The 20,291-nt window shown below is 49.7% G+C and overlaps 1 protein-coding gene across 1 annotated transcript; it reads right to left on the bottom strand.

Moving 5' to 3' along the window:
- Positions 1 to 1,041: 1,041 nt before the first annotated feature.
- Positions 1,042 to 16,396, bottom strand: STIP1 (stress induced phosphoprotein 1). Its single transcript, XM_084895886.1, has 14 exons — positions 16,262 to 16,396; positions 12,656 to 12,865; positions 10,379 to 10,520; positions 10,088 to 10,229; positions 8,651 to 8,819; positions 7,049 to 7,175; positions 6,854 to 6,956; positions 6,445 to 6,565; positions 5,879 to 5,975; positions 5,615 to 5,739; positions 2,560 to 2,596; positions 2,282 to 2,385; positions 1,943 to 2,115; positions 1,042 to 1,522 (listed from the first exon to the last, which is right to left on the bottom strand). Exons 1-14 carry the CDS (start codon positions 16,268 to 16,270, stop codon positions 1,450 to 1,452), a joined length of 1,632 nt encoding a protein of 543 aa, XP_084752012.1. The 5' UTR covers positions 16,271 to 16,396; the 3' UTR covers positions 1,042 to 1,449.
- Positions 16,397 to 20,291: the final 3,895 nt, after the last annotated feature.

Below are 20,291 nucleotides of genomic sequence, written 5' to 3'. Positions count from 1 at the left end.
CTGCCAGCCCCCAGCTGACCCCCCCTCACTGGCCTGCTCATCCCCAGGCTGACCCCCCTCACTGCCCAACTGCTACCCCTCAAACCGCCCCCCCCTGGCCTGATCACCCCCAACTGCCCTTCCCTCCTGGCCTGATTGCCCCTAACCGCCTCTGCCTTGACCCTGCCACCATGGCTTTGCCCGCAAGGTCTCTTGGTTTAATTAGCATATTACCCTTTTATTAGTATAGAAGATAGGTTCTTTTATTTTTTATTTTTTTAATATATTTGATTTTGTACAGAGAGGAAGGGAGAGAGATAGAGTTAGAAACATCGATGAGTCATCGATCAGCTGCCTCTTGCACACCCCCTACTGGGGATATGCCCGCAACCAAGGTACATGCCCCTGACCGGAATCGAACACGGGACCTTTCAGTCCCCAAGCCGACGCTCTATCCATTGAGCCAAACCGGTTTCGGCAGGTTTATTTTTTAAATATATTTTTATTTCAGAGAGGAAGAGGGAGAAACATTGATGAGAATCACTTATCTACTGCCTCCTGCATGCCCCCTACTGGGGATTGAACTCAGAGCCTGAACATGTGCCCTTAACTAGAATTGAACTTGGGGCCCTTCAGTCCAAAGGCTGACACTATCCAGAGCCCAGCAGGCCATGGCTCATTGGTTGATTCTTTTTTTTTTTTTTAAATATATTTTATTGATTTTTTATAGAGAGGAGGAGAGAGGGATAGAGAGCCAGAAATGTCGATGAGAGAGAAACATTGCCCAGCTGCCTCCTGCACACCCCCCATCGGGGATGTGCCCGCAACCCATGCACATGCCCTTGACGGGAATCGAACCTGGGACCCCTCAGTCCGCAGACCAACGCTCCACCACTGAGCCAAACCAGTTTCGGCTCATTGGTTGATTCTTGTATGTGCCCCGACCAGGGATCAAACCTGCCATCTTGGTCCATCAGGATGATGCTCTAACCAACTGAGCTGCCCCGCCAGGGCCCACTTTAAAGTCTTTTGGCAGAAAAATGACTCACGGACACCACAAGGTATAACCATGCCTGACTGGCTTGTTTTATTGGAGAAGGAAACTCGGAGTTAACAACGTGAAGACAGTTGGGACCTGAGGTCGGGAAAAATACCCTCCCCTTCCCCTTCATGCCCACTGCCCCAAATAAAAAATAACCAACTATGAGCAGCTGAGACAGCGACTGGGAACAGGGGACAGAGACATGGAACTCGAGGGCAGCGGAAGGGACCATGCGTGTGCTGGGCGGTCCCGAGGCGGCGGCTATAGAGTAATGTGGGCACGAGTCTCTGTGTCTTCTGCACAGGTCTGTATAAATATAGAGAAGCTGCTGGCTTCCCCCTTCTCTCCCTTCTGCTCCGTGCTGCTTGCTGCGGTCCAGCTCCTCTTTCCACACGAGGACAGAGGGAAGAGGGATGAGGAGCAAGTCATCACCGAATTGCGATCAGGCCCACATCCATCAGCTTCTGGATCTTCTGTGCTATTACAGGATTCTTCAAGTGTCTAAGGAGGAAGAGGCAAAGCTTGAAATGAGACTTAGCGTAAGAGAGGTCTTACTTGTTCTTGGAGCAGCCCCAGGGCACACCCCTAGGAGGCACAACGGGAGGCCGTTAGGGACAAGTTCTGGCAGGAGAAAGGCAGAGGCTTCACTGCTATGCAGTCAAAACAACCAGCTGCTCTACTTTATGGGACAGCTTTAAACGGAGACCATTCGTCCCAACAAAATCGGTCTTTCCAATGAACGATTTAAGCTACCACGACTAACATGCAGATGAAGCCTTCTAGTCCACCTTCAAACTGCCAACTTTAAAATTTCAAGGAAGAATCACACAATAAATACCCTACTCAGGCTGATCACATGCGTCCCACCTCACGCACTGCCACTGCTTTATCCTGCAAGGCCACCTCCCCGACTCCACTCACTCGCTAAGTGCCTGAGGGTCCTTCTGCATCTGCTCCAGGATGAGCCGCATGGCTGGGTCGCTCATGATCTGCTGCACCTCAGGGTCGGCCATGGCCCGTCGCTTCACATCTTCGGGGCTGTCGTGTCGGTTGTACTGGGCCATCATGCAGCGCTGGTAACCATCTGCTGCCTCCTGCACTCCAGCAGAGCCAAGGGGAAGGGTGTTAGCACAACCTACCTCACTGCTTCAGGAGGTCCAAGATGAGAGGCAACACACACACACAATCAGGTGAGAGGCAAGGGTCAGTGAAGGACCACGAGGAGGAGAAGTGGGGGCAGGGAGAGCCGGAAGAGCCCACCTTACAGTTGGAGTCCAGCTCCAGGGCCTTCTGGTAGACGTCCATAGCTTTTGTGTAGTCCTTCATTGCTTCTAGGGCGGCTGCTTTCCGTGTGTAGCCCTTAACTGCAGACAGAAACGGGAAGGGTGAGGCCTTATCCAAATGCAGCTCCCAGGCTGCTTCTCCCACCCGGGATGCCAGCTGCTAAATGCTACAGCTGCGAGGACAAACAGGCACTCTTGCCTTCCAATCTTTGCCCAGGACAAAGGGATGGGCAGAGGCAGCATAAAGGCACTTACTGAAGGATGGCTCCAGCTGGATACATTCCTCACAGTCCTAGGAAGAAGAGGCAGAGGAATTAGGCTCATTCCTTCCCATGAGCTGCTTCAAGGCAGACTGCTCCTTTGTAGTGACAAACTGACCCATCAGCAGAGCCCTTACAAAGGATTCTACTTTTGCTTCCAGTGCTCCTGTTAAACCCAGCAACTGGGTGGATTTATTAGTGGCCACAGCAAAAGGAGATTAGAGGAGTCAGTAAGCAACACCGAAAGGGACAACTCCAGGTTAGGGACTATCCTATCCAAGTGGTCTGGACTTTTCAAAAGGCTGATGACTAAACAGACACACACACACACATACACACACACACACACACACACACAGCCCTGGCTGTTTCAATGGTTAGAGCAGGGGTCCTCAAACTTTTTAAAGTGGGGGCCAGATCACGGTCCCTCAGAGAGCTGGAGGGCCGGACTATATGAACTACTAATTCCTACTGTAACACCTCGGCTGCGCTCACTGCCCAAAAAACCTGGCGGGCCGGATCAGACTCCTCTGCAGGCCACATGTGGCCCGCGGGCCGTAGTTTGAAGACCCCTGGGTTAGAGTGTCAGCCATGCACCAAAGGGTAATGAGTTCAATTCCCAGTTAAGACATGTATCTGGGTTGCAGGTTCACTCCCTGATCCTGGTTGGGATGTGTGTGGGAGGCAGCTAATCGCTTTGTGTCTCTCACATCGCTGTTTCTCTCGGCCCTCCCCGCCCCCCCAAAAAATCAATGGGCCCAGCTGGTGTGACTCAGTGGTGAACATCGACCGAAACCACGAGGTCACGGTTTGATTCCTGGTCAGGGCACATGCTCAGGTTGCAGGCTCAATCCCCAGTGTGGGATGTGCAGGAGGCAGCCAAGCAATGGTTCTCTCTCAGGATTGATGTTTCTCTCTCTCTAGCCCTCTCCCTTCCTCTGAAATCAATAAAAATAAAGAAATAAAAATCAATGGAAAAAATATCCTCAGGTGAGGATTAGAAAGCAAAACAAAAAATACACATACAAAAAGAAACAAAAATCCAAAAGTGGGGAAGCTTCTAGTTTGAGAAACTAAAGAGAACATGACAACCAGATGAAAAGTATGGAGCTTAGAAACTAAAACTTTAAAACGTATTTTCAGACAAGTAGACAAATCTGAATATAGATACAGAGCAGATGGCACTGAAGCCTTAGTTTCGTTATCACCAGGTGCCAATAATATTGTGGCTGGATGGGGAAAGTCATTTCAGGACAAACAATGGATAGGTCAAGAATTTGGAGGTCAACTGGCAAAATGCATACAATTTCCTTTTACAAATGGATCAGCAAAAATGTATCAATACTTATTGTTGAATACACAGGTATTCTGTGTATTTTTGTTTGAAACATCTCCAAAATATAAAATTATGTAAAATAGGATGTGCCACACAGTGTAGTTTGCACAGCTAGGTCTAATTCCTCCTCTTTTCACAAAGAAACTTTAAAACCAGAAGTAAATCCATTCATTCTTCCCTTCCGTCTGCCCCAGGGGGAAAGGGCTGCTCCACCTCACAGATGCTGCTCTCTCGGCACAGATCCAGAAGATAATGGCAGCAAAACCAAACCATCATGGACGCGGGTGTTTCCAGACAGACCACATTTTTTCACCTGCCCACCAAATGTTCCCAGACTGTCTCCTAGAGAAGTTACAAATAGCCAAGAGGCACAGAGTAGTTCTGCTCAAGACAGCAATGGTGAGTAATTGCTCCAAGTGGCGAACGTATTCAAATAGCTATTCTCAACGTGCCTGACAACAGCAGACCTGCTCAGCTAATCATCAAAAAGTCAAGAATGGTAAAGCTGCTGTGGAAAATATGACAGTTCTAAAAACATACAAAACAAAGAACTGTCCTATGATCCAGCACTTCCGCTGTTAAATACGAAAGAACTGAAACTAGGAGCTTGAACAGATAGTGTACACTCATATTCATGAGAGCATTACTCACAATAGCCAAAAATGGAAACATGTATCAACAGATAAATGGATAAACAAAAGGTGGCATATGCTTACAATGAAACAGTGTTCAGCCTTAAAGAGGACAGAGATGCTGATATATTTTATAACATGAACCTTGGAGACATGATGCTAAGTGAAATGAAACCATACACAAAACAACAAATACTGTTTGGTTCCAGTTACATGGCCACATTCATAGACAGGAAGTAGAACAGTGACTGCCAGGAGCCGGGGGAAGGACAATGGGAAGGATGCAGGATTTCAGTTTGGGAGGATAGAAGGTTGGTAATGGATGGTGGTGAAGGCTGCACAACAATATGAATGTACTTGATGCGACTAAATTGTACACTCAACACCGAGGGGGGAAAAATAAATTGTACACTCAAATGTTAAAAAAAAAAAAAAAGGCAAAACGAAACAAAAACAAATGTGAGGAAGGGTTAGGGGGAGATAAAAGATCAGGCCAGGTTAGGTGGGAAAGGATCCACTTCCCCAAATTCTCCCAATCACTAACAACACGGGCAGGACCGAAAAGAAAGAGGTCCTGCCGGGACCGGTTTGGCTCAATGGATAGAGCGTCGGCTTGGGGACTGAAGGGTCCCGGGTTCGATTCCGGTCAAGGGCATGTACCTTGGTTGCGGGCATATCCCCAGTAGGGGGTGTGCAAGAGGCAGCTGATCAATGACTCTCTCTCATTGATGTTTCTAACTCTCTATCTCTCTCCCTTCCTCTCTGTAAAAAATCAATAAAATATATTAAAAAAAAAGAAAAAAGAAAAAAAGAAAGAGGTCCTTAGGGGATGGGCAAAAGCAGGTTAACAGTTGTTTGAGAATAATACAGTAATTAATAAATAATACAAGAACTGTGTTTCGCATACTAACTGTAAACTTACTTTTGCCCAACCCTGTATTCACAAACCTCACACATGCACCACCACCATCTTGAATCTATAATCAAAACAAGAACAAGCTGATGTTGAGGAAAAGCGTGAAAAGAACACACACATTCCTATATTCAGGTCACAAAATTGGCCACTCTAGAGACCCTCTTACCTTGAGCGCCAGCTGAAACTCCAGGAGTTTGGTGTAGCAGGCAGCTCGATTGCTGTACAATTTGGCATCTTTTGGGTTCCGTTTGATAGCTTCTGTATAATGCTTCATGGCTTGGGGATAGTCCCCTGAATAAGGACAAGAGACTGAAAAGAAATGCACACAGCCACCTTCCCCACCAGGGCACATTTCCCTGCAGTCAGCCGAGGCCCAGAGGCACGTTCACACCACCCTCAGCCAAAGGGCCACCATCCGGGCTGCAGATACCTTTCTGGAAACATTCATTGCCTTTGTTCTTCTCCTCCAAAGCCAGGTCAGGGTTTATGTAGGCCAGCCGCTCTTGCTCCTTTAAGATTTTCTCTGCCTAAGAAAACATAATTCTTGGAAGAGTCACTTAAATTCTTAGAAACATAAATATTGGGCTTAAAAAGCCAGGTTAGAATTTTAATTTTCAAAGCGTACTGCTGGCAAGATTTAATTTTTAAGAATTTTATAGCCTCATTTTCAAACTTTGCTGTGAAACAGAATGACACTTACATACACTTGGTACAAACATACGCCCCATAGGAAAATGGTGCATGTGTTAATAGCACGAGTAATTGTTGTCTAGTATTTCTGTGAATACGGTCTCCCTCCTACATAATTTATGACAACTGGCATAATACCAAACACTTGGGGTATATAAGAAAAATAATAAGTTATATACCGTTAATAGGGCAGCATCATATAATACGACTAGACACACTACTTTAAAAAATTAAGGTTCATTATTAAGTGACAATACATAAAATAACAGATTAAGAGATAACAATACAGTCCTTCTTCCCACCCACCTGCTGGCATTTCTTGAGCACATCTGGTGTTCGGTGCTCTGCCAGAGACTTGTTGTAGAAATGGATGGCATCCTTGTATTTTTCTTCTTTGAAGTAGGAATTGCCAATCCGCGCGTAAGCTCTGACAAAGACACGAGGAAAAAGAATGTGCTAAGGGGAGAGCAGACACAAAGCCAGCCCCTGCAGAGAACACACATGTACAACAGAAACAAGCCCACTGCTCAGGCACCGTGCCCCTCGGCACCTTTTGTCTTCTCTCTCTCGGCCTCCTTTCCAGCCTGTGCTGACAGATATCGGACAACAGACCACACGTTCCGTGGCCAGCAGCCCTTCTCCCCATGGAGTCCATTTAAATCGTGGACATTCAAACCTCTGAACCACTCAAGGCACTCCAGAAGGTCAAGCATACCTGGCGATCTGTCGATAGTCTTCCCGGTTTTCTCGGCCCACTTCAATGGCCTTCTCACAAAGCTCCCGGCATTTACTGTAGTCGCCCTTTTCGAAGTACACAGCTGCAGGCAGGAGGGTTGAGAAGGAAGAGTCAGCCCTTGCCCTCTCCCTGAGTCCGCCTAACAACTCACCTGCCCCTCTTCCTGGGCCTCACCTGCTTGATTGGTCATGTAAGTCATGTTGGTGGGGTCCAGGTCCCTGGCTCTGTCGTAGTGCTTCAAGGCGGTGTCAAAGTCTTTCTTCTTGTAGGCCTCATTTCCCAATTCCTTTTCTTTCAGGGCCTACATGAGGTATGAAAGAAGTCAGTGTCTAGCAAATCTAACCAAGACGGCAAACAGCCAAGAGCCTGTGACACGCCCCAGGCACTGAGAGTACCTGCTACTATCACGTCTATGGAAGCAGGCTCTTCACACCCAAGGCCTCATCAGCCAGCTACAGGTTTGAAACAGTGAAGTACTAGCCGTTCAAATGACAGGTTAGTTTCATCTCTGCTTCCTCTGAAAGTCCCTTTTCCACCTACGATCCGGATCTTTGTCAGAAAACAGAGGGCCTCTTCAGGGAAGAGGAAAGCCATTCAACTTGAATCACCTTCAAAGAGGACAGCAGTGTGTATCAGGTTGGACTGCGAGAGGCCGCACCAAGTTCAGTTTGTGTGTGTGGCTGCCTCAGGGCTCAGTTGTCGGAAACAGCAGCAGATGGGGTGGTGAGAGGATTAGAAAGGGCTGTGCTGGTGGCAGGAGTCTTCAGTATAGCTCACTACCACCCACTCTGTAGGGCCTTTTTTCCAGCTCTGAGACACCTCAAACAACCAATGCTTACCCACTGGAAGATGCTAAATCTGGCAACAACCTGCTGTTCTCATTTACAAGAAGGGAAATAAAATCACTTAAGCACTTGCCTCCTGCTCTGAAGACAGTGCAGCTAAGTGGACAACCTTTAATTACACACTCTGTTCAACCAGAACAAAGAAGCAGAAGCCTAAGCATTGACAGAGACAACATTCTTCTGGATCATGGCAAGGACAAGGATCACTCACAACTTCACCGGCCTGCCCTGGTCAACATTCAAACCGGCAGAACCACAGTGGCTGTGGGCTATGAAAGGGTAGCGAGCTCCCACGGCCATAGTCTTAGAGATACACGATTCCTATGAAGTCACTTGTACCTCTTAAGAGATGCACCACTTTAGCCCTCGCCTGTTTGGCTCAGTGGATAGTGTTGGCCTGTGGCCTGAAGGGTCCCAGGTTCAATTCTGGCCAAGGGCACATGCCCAGGTTGCAGACTTGGTGCGGGAGACAGCCAATCAGTGGTTCTCTCTCATCATTGGTTTTTCTATCTCTCTCTACTTTCCTCTCTGAAATCAATAAATACAAAAAAAAAAAAAAAAAAAAAAAGCCGAAACCGGTTTGGCTCAATGAATAGAGCGTCGGCCTGCGAACCAAAAGGTCCCAGGTTCGATTCCGGTCAAGGTCATGTACCTTGGTTGCAGGCATATCCCCAGTAGGGGTTGTGCAAGAGGCAGCGATGTTTCTAGCTCTCTGTCCCTCTCTCTTCCTCTCTGTAAAAAAATCAATAAAATATATTTAAAAAATAAATGTTTTAAAAAAAGAGAGAGAGACACCAACAACTTTAAGCTTAGCACACACTAAGCACTCAAAACATACAGCCACCCAAGGTCTACAGACGTTCCCACCTGACACACCTACGCTGACTGGCTGTTTACAATTGTATGAGAGCAATGAGAGGAAAAACGAGACCTGCTTCTTGTTCTCTGGAAGATCCTCTTCCATCGGCTCTGGTTTGGTCTCCTTTTTGGGAGGAGGTGGTGGTGGAGGTGTAGCAACTTCATCCTCATCTTCCATACTGCCCAGATCAAATCCCAGGAGGACGCTGAGAGTAGTCATGATCCGGGGATCTTGCAATTTCCTGGTACAAAAGAAAGGGAAAAGTAACCACCATTCTTCCCCACAACTGATCTTTAAGTTATTACTTACGGCTAAAGCTCAGACTACTGTATACAAAAGTTCTCACCCATCAAAAGATTGCTAGATTCTTCACTTATGAGTTACAACTGGAAAATACCAGTATTCAACCCTTCACAAATACATCTAAAATAAAGTAACAGAGCCATAGCCAGCTTGGCTCAGAGAATAGAGCGTCAGTTTGCAGACTGAAGGGTCCCAGGTTCAATTCTAGCCAAGGGCACATGCCTGGGTTGTGGGCTAGGATCCCCAGTAGGAGGTGAGCAGGAGGCAGCCAATCAATGATTCTCATCACTGTTTCTCTTTCTCCCTTGCTTCCTGAAGTCAATAAAGAAAAATATTTCAAAAAAAATAATGAGGTAACAGAGGTAGATTTATTTCTTGAGTCAGCAGATATAGAAATTTGTTACATGTATACTTCATATGACTTCAGAAGTCAGAGGAATTCAGAGACACACCAGTGTAAGATTTAGAGATCTTTACACCTTACATTCTTTTTCAAATATACCTTTATTGATTTCAGAGAGGGAGGGAGAGGGAGAGAAAGATGGAAACATCAATGATGAGAGAGAACCATTGATTGGCTGCCTTCTGCATGCCCCACACTGGGGATCAAGCCTGTAACTCAGGCATGTACCCTGACCGGGAATCGAACTGTTACCTCCTAGTTCATAGGTTGATCTTTTTCTTTAAAAATAAATATTATTTTGACTTTTAGAGAGAGGAAGGGTGAGGAAGAGAGTAACATCCATGTGAGAGCGAGACATCCATCATCTGCCTCCTGCATGCCCCTGACTGGGAATGGAATTAGCAACCTTTCGGCGCATGGAACGACACCCAACCAACTGAGCAACACTGGCCAGGGCCTGACATTCTTTTTAACCTTGAGTTTCCACTTTGATATACCAACAGAAACAGCAGGGCTTACATCTATGGAAAGGAGATGTAGATGGTGCCAGATCAGAGTTGTAGGAGAGCAGTGAAGAGGCATGTGAGGGTTAGAATGAACATTCCAGATTAAACTGCTTTATGCTCTACAACCCTTTCTAGAAATAAACAAATGAAAAACCAACACCTCCTACTGCTCGTTGGGAGAAAAAGCAAAGGCAGAAATCCTGCAGTGGGATCGAGGGAACCCTTCCCATAGGATGCAGGAAGAAAACAGCAAGTTCACTTCCACTCGCATAGATAAACCATGCTGCCTGAACTTACGTGCCCAGATCAGATGGCTTGCTCCGCAGTTGCTCTATCAGCGTCCGGTAGGAAGGATCATTGAGCAGTGCCCTTGTCCTGGGGTCACCCTCCAACTTCTGGTATAGATTGGGCATGTTGAAAGGGTTCATGAATTTCCTCTCTGTTCCAAACAAAGGAAAGAGCATCGGTTCACTCGTTACTATGCCCCTACAGCTTACTGACATTTCAGGGGGGAAAGCCTCAAAATCAATCCCTCTTTAAAGATAATGATCGAAAAAAAGGGAAAGTGACAATGTACATGGCGCTCACCTGCCAATCGAGCCTCCACATTCTGTAAGCCCTCTTTGAGCTGGGGGTTATTTGCTTCATGTTTTAAACCCTCCTCATAGGTTTGCTTGGCTTCTTCAAATCGGTTCAAGAACTCAAGAGCTGCTGCTTTTCGAGAATAGCCCTTAAATCAGCACAGGCAGACACAAAATTCAATCATGGGCCACATAAAAACATTATGGTTAATGACGAACTGCATCTATGACATTGGTCTCATAAATTCTAATAGTTAAAAAATTCCTATCACCTAGTGACACTGTAGTCATCCTAAAGTGGTAGGGCAATGTTTTGCTATTTTGCTATTTCTTAAGTAAATTGAATATAGCCTAAGTGAACAGTGTATATAAAATCTACAGTGGTGGACAGGAGGTCCTAGGCCTTCACCTTCATACACTGACTCACTCTGAGCAACTTCCACTCCTGCAGGCTCTATCTGTGGGAAATGCCCTGTACACATGCACCATTTTTTATTTTTTCCATTCCGTTACCGATATCTAGAGTATTTGGTACAGTAGGTTTGTAGCCTAGGAGTATAGGCTAGACCAGTGGTCGGCAAACTGCGGCTCGTGAGCCACATGCAACCGACACCCCTACTTCAAAATGAGACTCACCCAGGCCAAAAATCAACTTCTGCGCATGGGACATGAAGTTTCAATCTCACCGTACATGGTATTTTGTGGAAGAGCCACACTCAAGGGGCCAAAGAGCCACATGCGGCCTTTGAGTCATGGTTTGTTGACCCCTGGGCTAGACATATAGCCTAGCTGTGCAGGCCTGACCCTCTAGGTTTGTGTGGGTGCATCTAATGACTTAGTTCTCAGAATGTATCCCTGCTGCGATGCATGACCAGCCTTAGCCTGTTTTGCTCAATGGATAGAGCATTGGCCTGTGGATCAAGGGCACATACCTTGGTTGCAGGCTTCTCCCCAGCTTGGGCCCTAATCAGGGTCCGTACAGGAGCAACCAATAGATGTGTTTCTCTCACATTGATATTTCTGTCTTTCCCTCTCTGTAAAAATCAATGAAAAAATATCCTCGATGAGGTTTTTTTAAAAAAGATGCATGACCAGCTCAGCTGGCATGGTTTAGTGGTTGGGCATCAACCTATGAACCAGGAAGTCACAGTCCAATTCTCAGTCGGGGCCCATGCCCAGGTTGTGAGCTTGATCCCCAGTGTTGGTCTTGTATGAGGCGGCAATCAATGATTCTCTCTCATCACTGATGTTTCTATTTCTCTCTCCTTCTCCCTTCCTCTCTGAAATCAATAAAAATATAAAAAAAAAACCACACACACACAAAAAGGCAAATAAACAAACAAGAGATGCACGACTCAGAGGTAAATCCAAAAGGTGAATTCAAAGGAATATATGAATCTATTTCACATTTCATGGAACAAAATGGGCATTCACGTGAAGGAAAAACAAACAAAAGCAAAAACCAGGAAGAGGAGCAGGATATAATGCCATGATGGACACTAAGAATCCAGCCAACTATTAAAGAGGCACACCTTATCCACCCAATTCATCTTTTAAAAAATATATATATTTTATTGATTTTTTTACAGAGAGGAAGGGAGAGAGCTAGAAACATCGATGAGGGAGAAACATGGACCAGCTGCCTCCTGCATACCCCCTACTGGGGATGTGCCCGCAACCAAGGTACATGCCCTTGACCGGAATCGAACCCGGGACCTTTCAGTCCGCAGACCAATGCTCTATCTACTGAGTCAAACCAGTTTCGGTCCAATTCTTCTTCTTTTTTTTTTTTTAAAGTATTTTATTGATTTTTACAGAGAAAAGGGGAGAAGGATAGAGTTAGAAACACTGATGAGAGAGAAACACCAATCAGCTGCCTCCTGCATGCCCCCTATTGGGGATCGAGCCTGCAATCAAAGTACATGCCCTTGACAGGAATCCAACCTGGAACCCTTCTTCAGTCTGCAGGCTGAGGCTCTATCCACTGAGCCAAACCCGTTAGGGCCCAATTCATCTTATGATCAAGTGTTGCCAGTGTCTTAGGCAGCATTTTCTTTCTCAGTAGTTCAAAAAAATAAGATATGTCTTAACAATTGATAGTACCTCAATAGATGTGATGAAATATGCTATTACTCTGAGGAATATACTTTAAATGGGTAATAAACTACTATACTAGTCTATTGGGCTAGCAATGAACCAGGACAGGAGGGCATGATACTTAAGAACTGCACCCCAAAAAGCATTTCTGGGGAGCCCAAAGAACCCCAACTCAACCACAGCTTACCTTGCCCCAGTCAGGCTTCAAGTCAACAGTTTTGCAACCATCTTCGTAGGCCTTCTGGTAGTCTCCTTTCTTGGCGTAGGCTGCTGAGCGGTTGCTGTAGAGCACGTGGTTGTGGGGATCTAACTTAATTGCTTCGGAATAGCATTGCAACGCATCGTTGATGTTGCCGGCACTCAGGGCCTTATTGCCCTTCTCTTTTAGCTCATTTACCTGAGGAGGAAAGGAGCACAATGTGCATTTAGTCCCAATGCTTAGGTGATGCTCATTCTTTGCTGCAGTTACAAACAAAAGGTTACTTTAGAGATCAGAAGAGAGAACTCATAGATTAATTCATTTTTACTTCCCAGCAAGAGAAAAACCACCATGTAGAAGCCTGACACATTGCTCTCCACTGGCTCCCAGGTGGTTTGGTAAGAACTCTAGCCACTCTTCTGAGTCTCTACTTGGAGCTGATGGAGCCACTCAGGTACTCCTGAGTCGCTGTCATGTAAAAACCAATTCAGTTGCAGATTTCCCGAGTCCCAACGATGAACTGAGCACAGGCCTGGCCACTCGGCACAGGAAGAGGCCACTAGGAAGGAGGCGGAGGAGTGTGCACTAGAGGCTTTAGGAGGTTCTCCAGGAGCCCCGAGATGCTCTCCCTGATCAGAAAAACCCACACATTTCCACTGACAGTGTGGCATTATACCACCACACGGTAGATGAATGCTTTGTTCTTTAACAGGTAAAGCCAGCCCCAAATCAGTTTTTGCCATCTTAAATATTAATATGTTACGAAGAGGATAAAAACACTACTGGCAGTTGAATCCCCTCCTCTCACACATCCAGAATGGAAGGAGCAGGAGGTCATTAAAGGTTTCAATGAGTGAGCGGGCCTTGGCTTTCAGAGCAGGGGCCTACGGAAAGGGGGTTTTCCTAAAAGAAAGGGAGGACTGCACCTTAAATGAAACACATCCACTGAGCTAAAGCTGTCCTTCATCACTGCATCATTCTTTCTTTTCACCCATCACCCACCATGACCTGGTGTACGGATGCAATGAAGAATTCTGTTAGGGGAAATGATTTTGGAACTCTGAGGCACACCATATGGGAACCTCCATCAGAAGGAACTTAGAGAATTTCAAAGTGAAAAAAGGCAGGAGACCACTAAATTTAAGTAAACAAGAGACGAAAATATTAGAACCCAGGATGGAAGCCAAAAGTTAAAAACCTCAACTCAACGAGTAACAAGAAGTAGCTAGGAGCAGCTCAGTGAGGTTATTGCCTATTCTATACACCATCATTTTCCAAATGTAGTCAGCCAGGAAATAAAGTTTATAGGTCATGATCAGCACTTGAAAAGATCAAGTAGAACAGAAAATACCATCATGTAGTCCACATAGCATTAAGTACTGTTTTGTTAAATGTATTAAATGGTTGTATGTATGTACTGGGTTAAATGTAAAAAGAGTATCACTAGAATTTATTTGAAAGGTAGTTACTTATTTAATACAATTTTGGACACTCAAATTTCCCTAAAATTGATATGTGTACCTCAAAGTTGAAAATGAAAAAAGGTGGAGAAGTCACATTTATTTTTAGGAGCGGGTTTCAGACAATAGATTTTATTTAAAACAAACATTTTTATTGAGTTCAGAGAGGAAGGGAAAGAGAGATGGAAACATCAATGAGAGAATTGATTGGCTGCCTCCTGCAAACCCACACTGGGTATAGAGCCTGCACCCTGGGTCTGTGTCCGGACAGGGAATCGAAGTGACCTCCTGGTTCTCAGGTCCACGCTCACCCACTGAGTCCAGCCACTGAACTAAGCCAGACAATAGGTTCTAACACCTGGAACTAAAATGCCAGGTCAAGCCCTGGCTGGGTAGCTCAGTTGTTTAGAACATCCTTCTAATATGCCAAGGTTGTGGGTTTGATCCCTGGTCAGGGCACATACCAATAAAAAAAGATTAAAAAAAAAAAAAAAGCCATTTGCACAATAGCCAGGGTATATTTGTAATCCCACGTTTAGTCAGGCATTCATTTACATTCTACCTGTACATAAACTTCTGTAAATGGCAGCGTGATTTTATTCCCCCCCCCCCCCAAAAGCTCATTTTACTTTGGTAAACGCAGGAAAAAGAAAACTTAAAAAAACATTTTTATCGATTTCAGAGAGGAAGAGAGGGATAGGAAGATAGAAACATCAATGATGAAAGAGAATCATTGATGGGCTGCCTCCTGCACGCCCCACACTGCACGCCCCAGAAGCCTGCAACCAGGGCATGTGCCCTTGACTGGAATCGAACCCACGACCCTTGAGTCCGCAGGTTGACGCTCTATCCACTGAGCCAAACCAGCTAGGGCAAAATAAAACTTTTTAAAATTTAACAGAATGATGTGCTTCTCATTCCAGAAATCTTATTCCCAGACAGAATTTAATTATCACCAGGGTGAACAAAGTTAAACGTCTCCATTCCGCTTTAATTTTCCTGTTTTAATTTAGCAGAGACTCCAGATTTGACCCAAGGAACAATGGCTATCCTACAGCAAAAGGCTCGGCTCTGACATCACCCCAAAAACGAGCCGTTCCACACACCCCCCCCCCCCCCCCCCCCCCCCGATCAATCCTTACAGCTCCATGGCAGCTTCCAACGGAACACAACCTCCGTGGGCCTTGCACAACCTTCAGGCCTCTGAGGATGGAAGGCAGGCATCGGACACAACCGGCTTCAACCCCCACCCCCTCCCAAGGCCGAGCAGAGAGGCAAATCCCTGACTTCGAGCTGCTCATCTCCGGCACCTAAATTCTCCACAGCGACGCCCTCCGCCTGTGTAATTAGAAACCGACCTTCCCGAAGTGTCTGTCCCCGGTTACTCTGGAATCACACACCGGGGGGACGAGGCGGGAGGGGGAGGGCCGCACATGGGGCTGGAAACCCGGGCGGAGGGCGTCCGTTCCAAGGACTTCTGCTGCGCCGCCCTCCCCGCACGGGCGAGGCGGCCGGCCTGCTGCTCGTCAGGCCCTCGCTCCGCGCTCCTCCATCCCGGCTCCCAGACACAGAGAACCAGCCCATCTCCCCCAATGGCTACCGAGGCCCTCAGCTCCTTCCAGCCGGCCTGACCCCGCCGCCCGCCTTCCTCCAAGTTAACTGTGGCCGAGTCCCGGGCGGTCCCTCCGCGGGCCTTCTCTCGTCTCTCTCCCAGAAGCCGAATTCCCCGGTGTAGACCCGACCCCTGGTGCCTCCTCCGAGCCCCTGGCCCACCTCCATCCCTCCCACCCCCCGCCTAGCCCAGAGCCCCTTCCCCGGCGGCCTCCGGGGCCCGGACGCAGGCCCCTCACGCCGCGGCGGGCGGGCCGGACTCACGCCGAACTGTCTCCCCTCAGCTCTCCTCGCCGAGTCGGGAGGCGACCGACACTGAGGGGACCCGGCGCTCCCCGCGGCCCGGCCTCGCTCTACCGCTCGCCGGCCGCCGGCCGCGGCCCTCACGCCCTCGCCTTTCCCGCTGCTCCGCCCGCCAGGCCCTCCGCCCCGTTCGGGTGCCCGCCCGGCCTCTCCGCCCGCGGCCCGGCCTGGTCCGGTCTCGGAGCGGCCCTCGGGCCTCAGCCCGCCCCTCCTTCTTCACCTGCTCCATAGCCCAGTCAGGAACCCGGTAGAATCGACTCCGTCGGCTCCGCGTTCCCAACCGCACGCGCCGCCTTCTGGAACCTACTAGAAGCTGCCGGGACCCCCGGATCCCGCCCCTTCCTCGTCTGCTCACTGGTCACGCTCCTCTAAGGGCTTTCTATGCTTCGTTACTATTGGCTGAAAGTCTAGCCCATCACCTTCGCTCCTCTTTCATTGGACAGCAGGGAGCAATCCCCTTGGCCCTGCCTCCAAGACGCCTCAGGATTGGGCGCTCCCAAATGGGTCCCGCCCACCTTAGTCTGCCCGATTGGAGGGCGGGCCAGAAATCTGGGACAGCGATTGGTTACTTGCTCCGCTAATCGTGGCCGCGCCGACCGCGCCTATTGGTCCTGGTCTTTCTGGAAATTTCCACATTTCCCATTGGGCTGACAGACTTCATGACAGAAACGCCTTCAGATGGGAAAAAAAAAGTCCCATTGGGCGGAGAGTTGCCAACACTTGGCGCCGATAGGCTCCCACCGCTGCCCTTCTAGGGGCTGCGGGGGTTTGTGGGAGTCCGTAGCGACAGCCGCGCTCTGCCGCTGTGGCTCCGGCGGCCGGAGGCCTGTGGGGGGCGCCTGGGTTCCGGGCCGCTTCCCGCCTCCGGCCGCTGCGGTCTAGCCTATGACTCGCGCCTCCCCAGCGCAGAGAGCCCCAGTCTCTCGCCCGAGCTTCGGGCTCTCGGGGGTCCCCGTGGTGAGGGTGAGCGTCAGGGGCGGCCCTTACCCGGATCCCAGCTGTCCGGTTCCGAACGTTCAGAAGCACAGGTGGCGGGAAGGGCTGCGGCCGGGCTCGGACAGACCCGGGGCCTCACGCTGGCCGGGCCGGTGGCCGCCGTGTCCCCTCCGTGGAGACCCTCCGAACTTCCGGGGCAAAGGGCTGGTCACCGAGGGCCAGGGAGCCCCCCGGGCAGTGCAGCACCCACTGAAGGGAGCTCCCGTCCCCGCTTTGCACGTAAAGGGGTGAAGGCACAAAGGCCGCAGCGGTGCGGACCCCGGCGGGCGGCCTGGCGGCGCTGGAACCGCAGCCCACCTGCCGGAGGCAGAGCAGGCGCCGAGGGAGGCGCCAGGAGGCTTAGGGGGGAAGGATGGGCTGACATGCCGATTTCTGCGCCCGGACCTGAGCGTAGTTCATGGAGCACCGGGGCCTGGAGAGGGGCCGGGGTCCGGCTGGATCGCCGTCCCCTTTGGCTAATGCCCTCCCTCCCCGGGGCTGTGCTGTCCTCCGATGCCCATAGCTCGTCTCCACAGCCTCCTCGACCGCCGGGCTGTCCTGACATGGTGGCCAAAGTCACGGCAGATTCCCGCGGCTGCCAACTCCGTCCGGCGCTGAACAGTTGGAGGCTCTGGATTGGGGCTCAGGGCCTAGTTGGGCACCTGCGTTTCCCGCCCCCTCTCCCAGCACCGAGCTCCAGCCACACCACCTCTCCTTCCGGGAGCCAAGCTGCTCCCCCTGCCGGATACCCCGGCCCCCAGCTCTGCCCGGGTCACCTCTCATCTCCGGCTGAGGTGGGCCGCCAAGGTTCCATGGCAACTGGCCCCAAACAGCAAAAGCCCTGCCATGTGCCAGGTGTGATTGTGGACACTGGGGTGATGCAGTCAACAACACGGACACAAATCCGGTTTCATGATGTCTGTGTTAGCAGAGACGAACGTTTGTGTCGTGTGTCTGCATGAGTGCAGGAGAGAAACGTGTTGGGGTCAGGATGCCAGGGGCGCTGTGAGGGGCCAGGGCAAACCTCCGTGCGAAGCTAACATTTGAGAAAAGCCATGGGGGTGGGGGGGTGGTGAGATGAGAAGTCCGGGAAAGGACGTTGCAGGCAGAGGGAACAGCCGTGCTGAGGTCCTGGGGCAGCCGCTGCCTTGGGGTGGCCGGGGTGGAGGGAGCAGGGAAGAGGCAGGAGGGGCCAGGTCCTGCAGGTGGGAGGCCGCTGTGTTCACGGTGGGACATGCCGGCAGATTTTGAGCAGAAGAGTGACAGGATCCAATTCATTTCATCAGCTCCCTCTAGCGGCTGTGAGATGAAGAGGGCCGGGGGGTGGGGGGCTGGGAGGGCTGTGGTGGCGGCTGGGGGGAGGGGGAGCAAAGGAGGGCCGAGAATTGTGTCCAGATGCACTTTGGAGGAGCCGCCAGGACCTGCGGATGCCTTGGACACAGACGTGAAGGAAGGAGATGGCTCTGAGGCTTTTGGCCTCATTCATCGGATAAATTTGTCAACAAGACCCTTCCTTTCTGGGCACTTTCTTCAGACCACCACGCTCGCTAATCCACTGCTGTTCCTCAGGCCGGCCCTTCCGGTGGCCTTTCCCAGCCTCCCCCCCCCCCCCCCCCAGCCTGTCTCCAGGCTCCTTTGCTGTTCCTCTCTGTGACCTGCCTCACCTCCCACACGGCTTTTATTAGGAGTGGCGCTCTGCGTGCAGGGGCTCAGCAGTAACAAAGGCAGCCCACCGGCCCGGCTTCTGCTCACATGGCTCTGTCTTTTTTTTTCTTTTTTTTTCTTTACAAGAATTTTACTATTAATAATTTAATAAATAAAAATAAATAAAAAAGAATTTTACTATTGGAGTGGGAATTTGAGGGCAAAGTTCCCTTCCAATTCTGAGAAATTCCTAAAGAATATTTCATTCCCCATTTAACTGAATGATTCTAACCTCCCGCTCTCCGGCTAAGACAGAATCTGAGCCCCGACTCGCAGAAAAAACGTGTGGGAAATGAAGGGCCATAGAGTTCTGCTCAATTCGGCGAACTTCTATGGAGAGCCAGGCACTGCGCCAGATGCTTCAAGGAATAAAACGGTGGTAATTATTATCCCATAAATTATTCAGGGAGCCCAGAGCCCAGCCGGGGACCTGGCCATCCACCCTGCCTCCCGGGGTGAGCTCAGGCAGTCCGGTGGCTATAAATAAGGTCTCCGTGACCCCCACATTTCCACCTCCCGCTCAGATCTTGCACCCAAGTTGCAGATTGTCCACCCAGTGCCTCCTCGCTGCCTCACCAGGAGGGCCAACAGCCTCGCAATGCGTTCAAACCGGAGCGCCTGACATTCTGCCCCAAGTTGTTTCTCCCTCGGCTCCCCTCTCACCCGTGGCCTCACCATTCGTGGGCGTGTTCAGGCTGGCCACTGGAGGTGTCCTGACTCCCGTCTGTCACAGCCATTCAGCTCACCAACAAGCACTGCCAGGTGGACAGCCCTTCGCAGCCCCGCAGCCGCCTCCTGGCTTTGGGAACGGGGAGGAGTGTCGCCCCCTGAGCTGGCGGGGGTCAGAGACCACGGGACTCCCCAACCTGGCTCTCAGGCCTATCCTGAGAGATGCGATGGGGTGGAGGGTGAGAGGAGAGCTGCTGTGCGCAGGTGACCACAGAGGACACCGACGACACCCAGGACAGACAGCAGATAGGTGCTCTGGCCAAGGTTAACGGCATCACACACTCTTGCCCCAATTGGGGGTCCCCTGGACAGGGAAGGGGCTCCAGTCATAACCGGGACCAAGTATCCTGACAGCTGGCAGGATGGGGTTGGGGGTCAGAATGAGTGGATCCCAAGGCTGTGGTTCTCAACCAGGAATGCTGTGCCCACAGGGGACATTATGCAATGTCCAGAGGCATTTTTGGCTGTCATGACTCCGGGGCTGGGTGTGCTAAGGCCAGGGATGCTATAATGCACCGGACAGCTCTCCAAATTATTTGGCTCCGACTGTAAACCGGACTGAGTTTGGGAGATTTTTTTTTTTTTAAATATATTTTATTGATTTTGTACAGAGAGGAAGGGAGATAGATAGTTAGAAACATCGATGAGAATCATCGATCAGCTGCCTCTTGTACACCCCCTACTGGGGATATGCCCACAACTAAGGTACATGCCCTTGACCGGAATCGAACCCAGGACCCGTCAGTCCCCAAGACGACGCTCTATTCACTGAGCCAAACCGGTTCCAGCTGGGAGATGTTAAATGTATTTCTTGCACACTTGAGCTTGGCTGAGGCTTGAGA

This window comes from Pipistrellus hanaki (assembly GCF_964339955.1).
Source record: "Pipistrellus hanaki genome assembly, chromosome: 9".
Classification (NCBI taxonomy): domain Eukaryota; kingdom Metazoa; phylum Chordata; class Mammalia; order Chiroptera; family Vespertilionidae; genus Pipistrellus; species Pipistrellus hanaki.
This window is presented reverse-complemented; position numbering and strand designations above follow the sequence as displayed.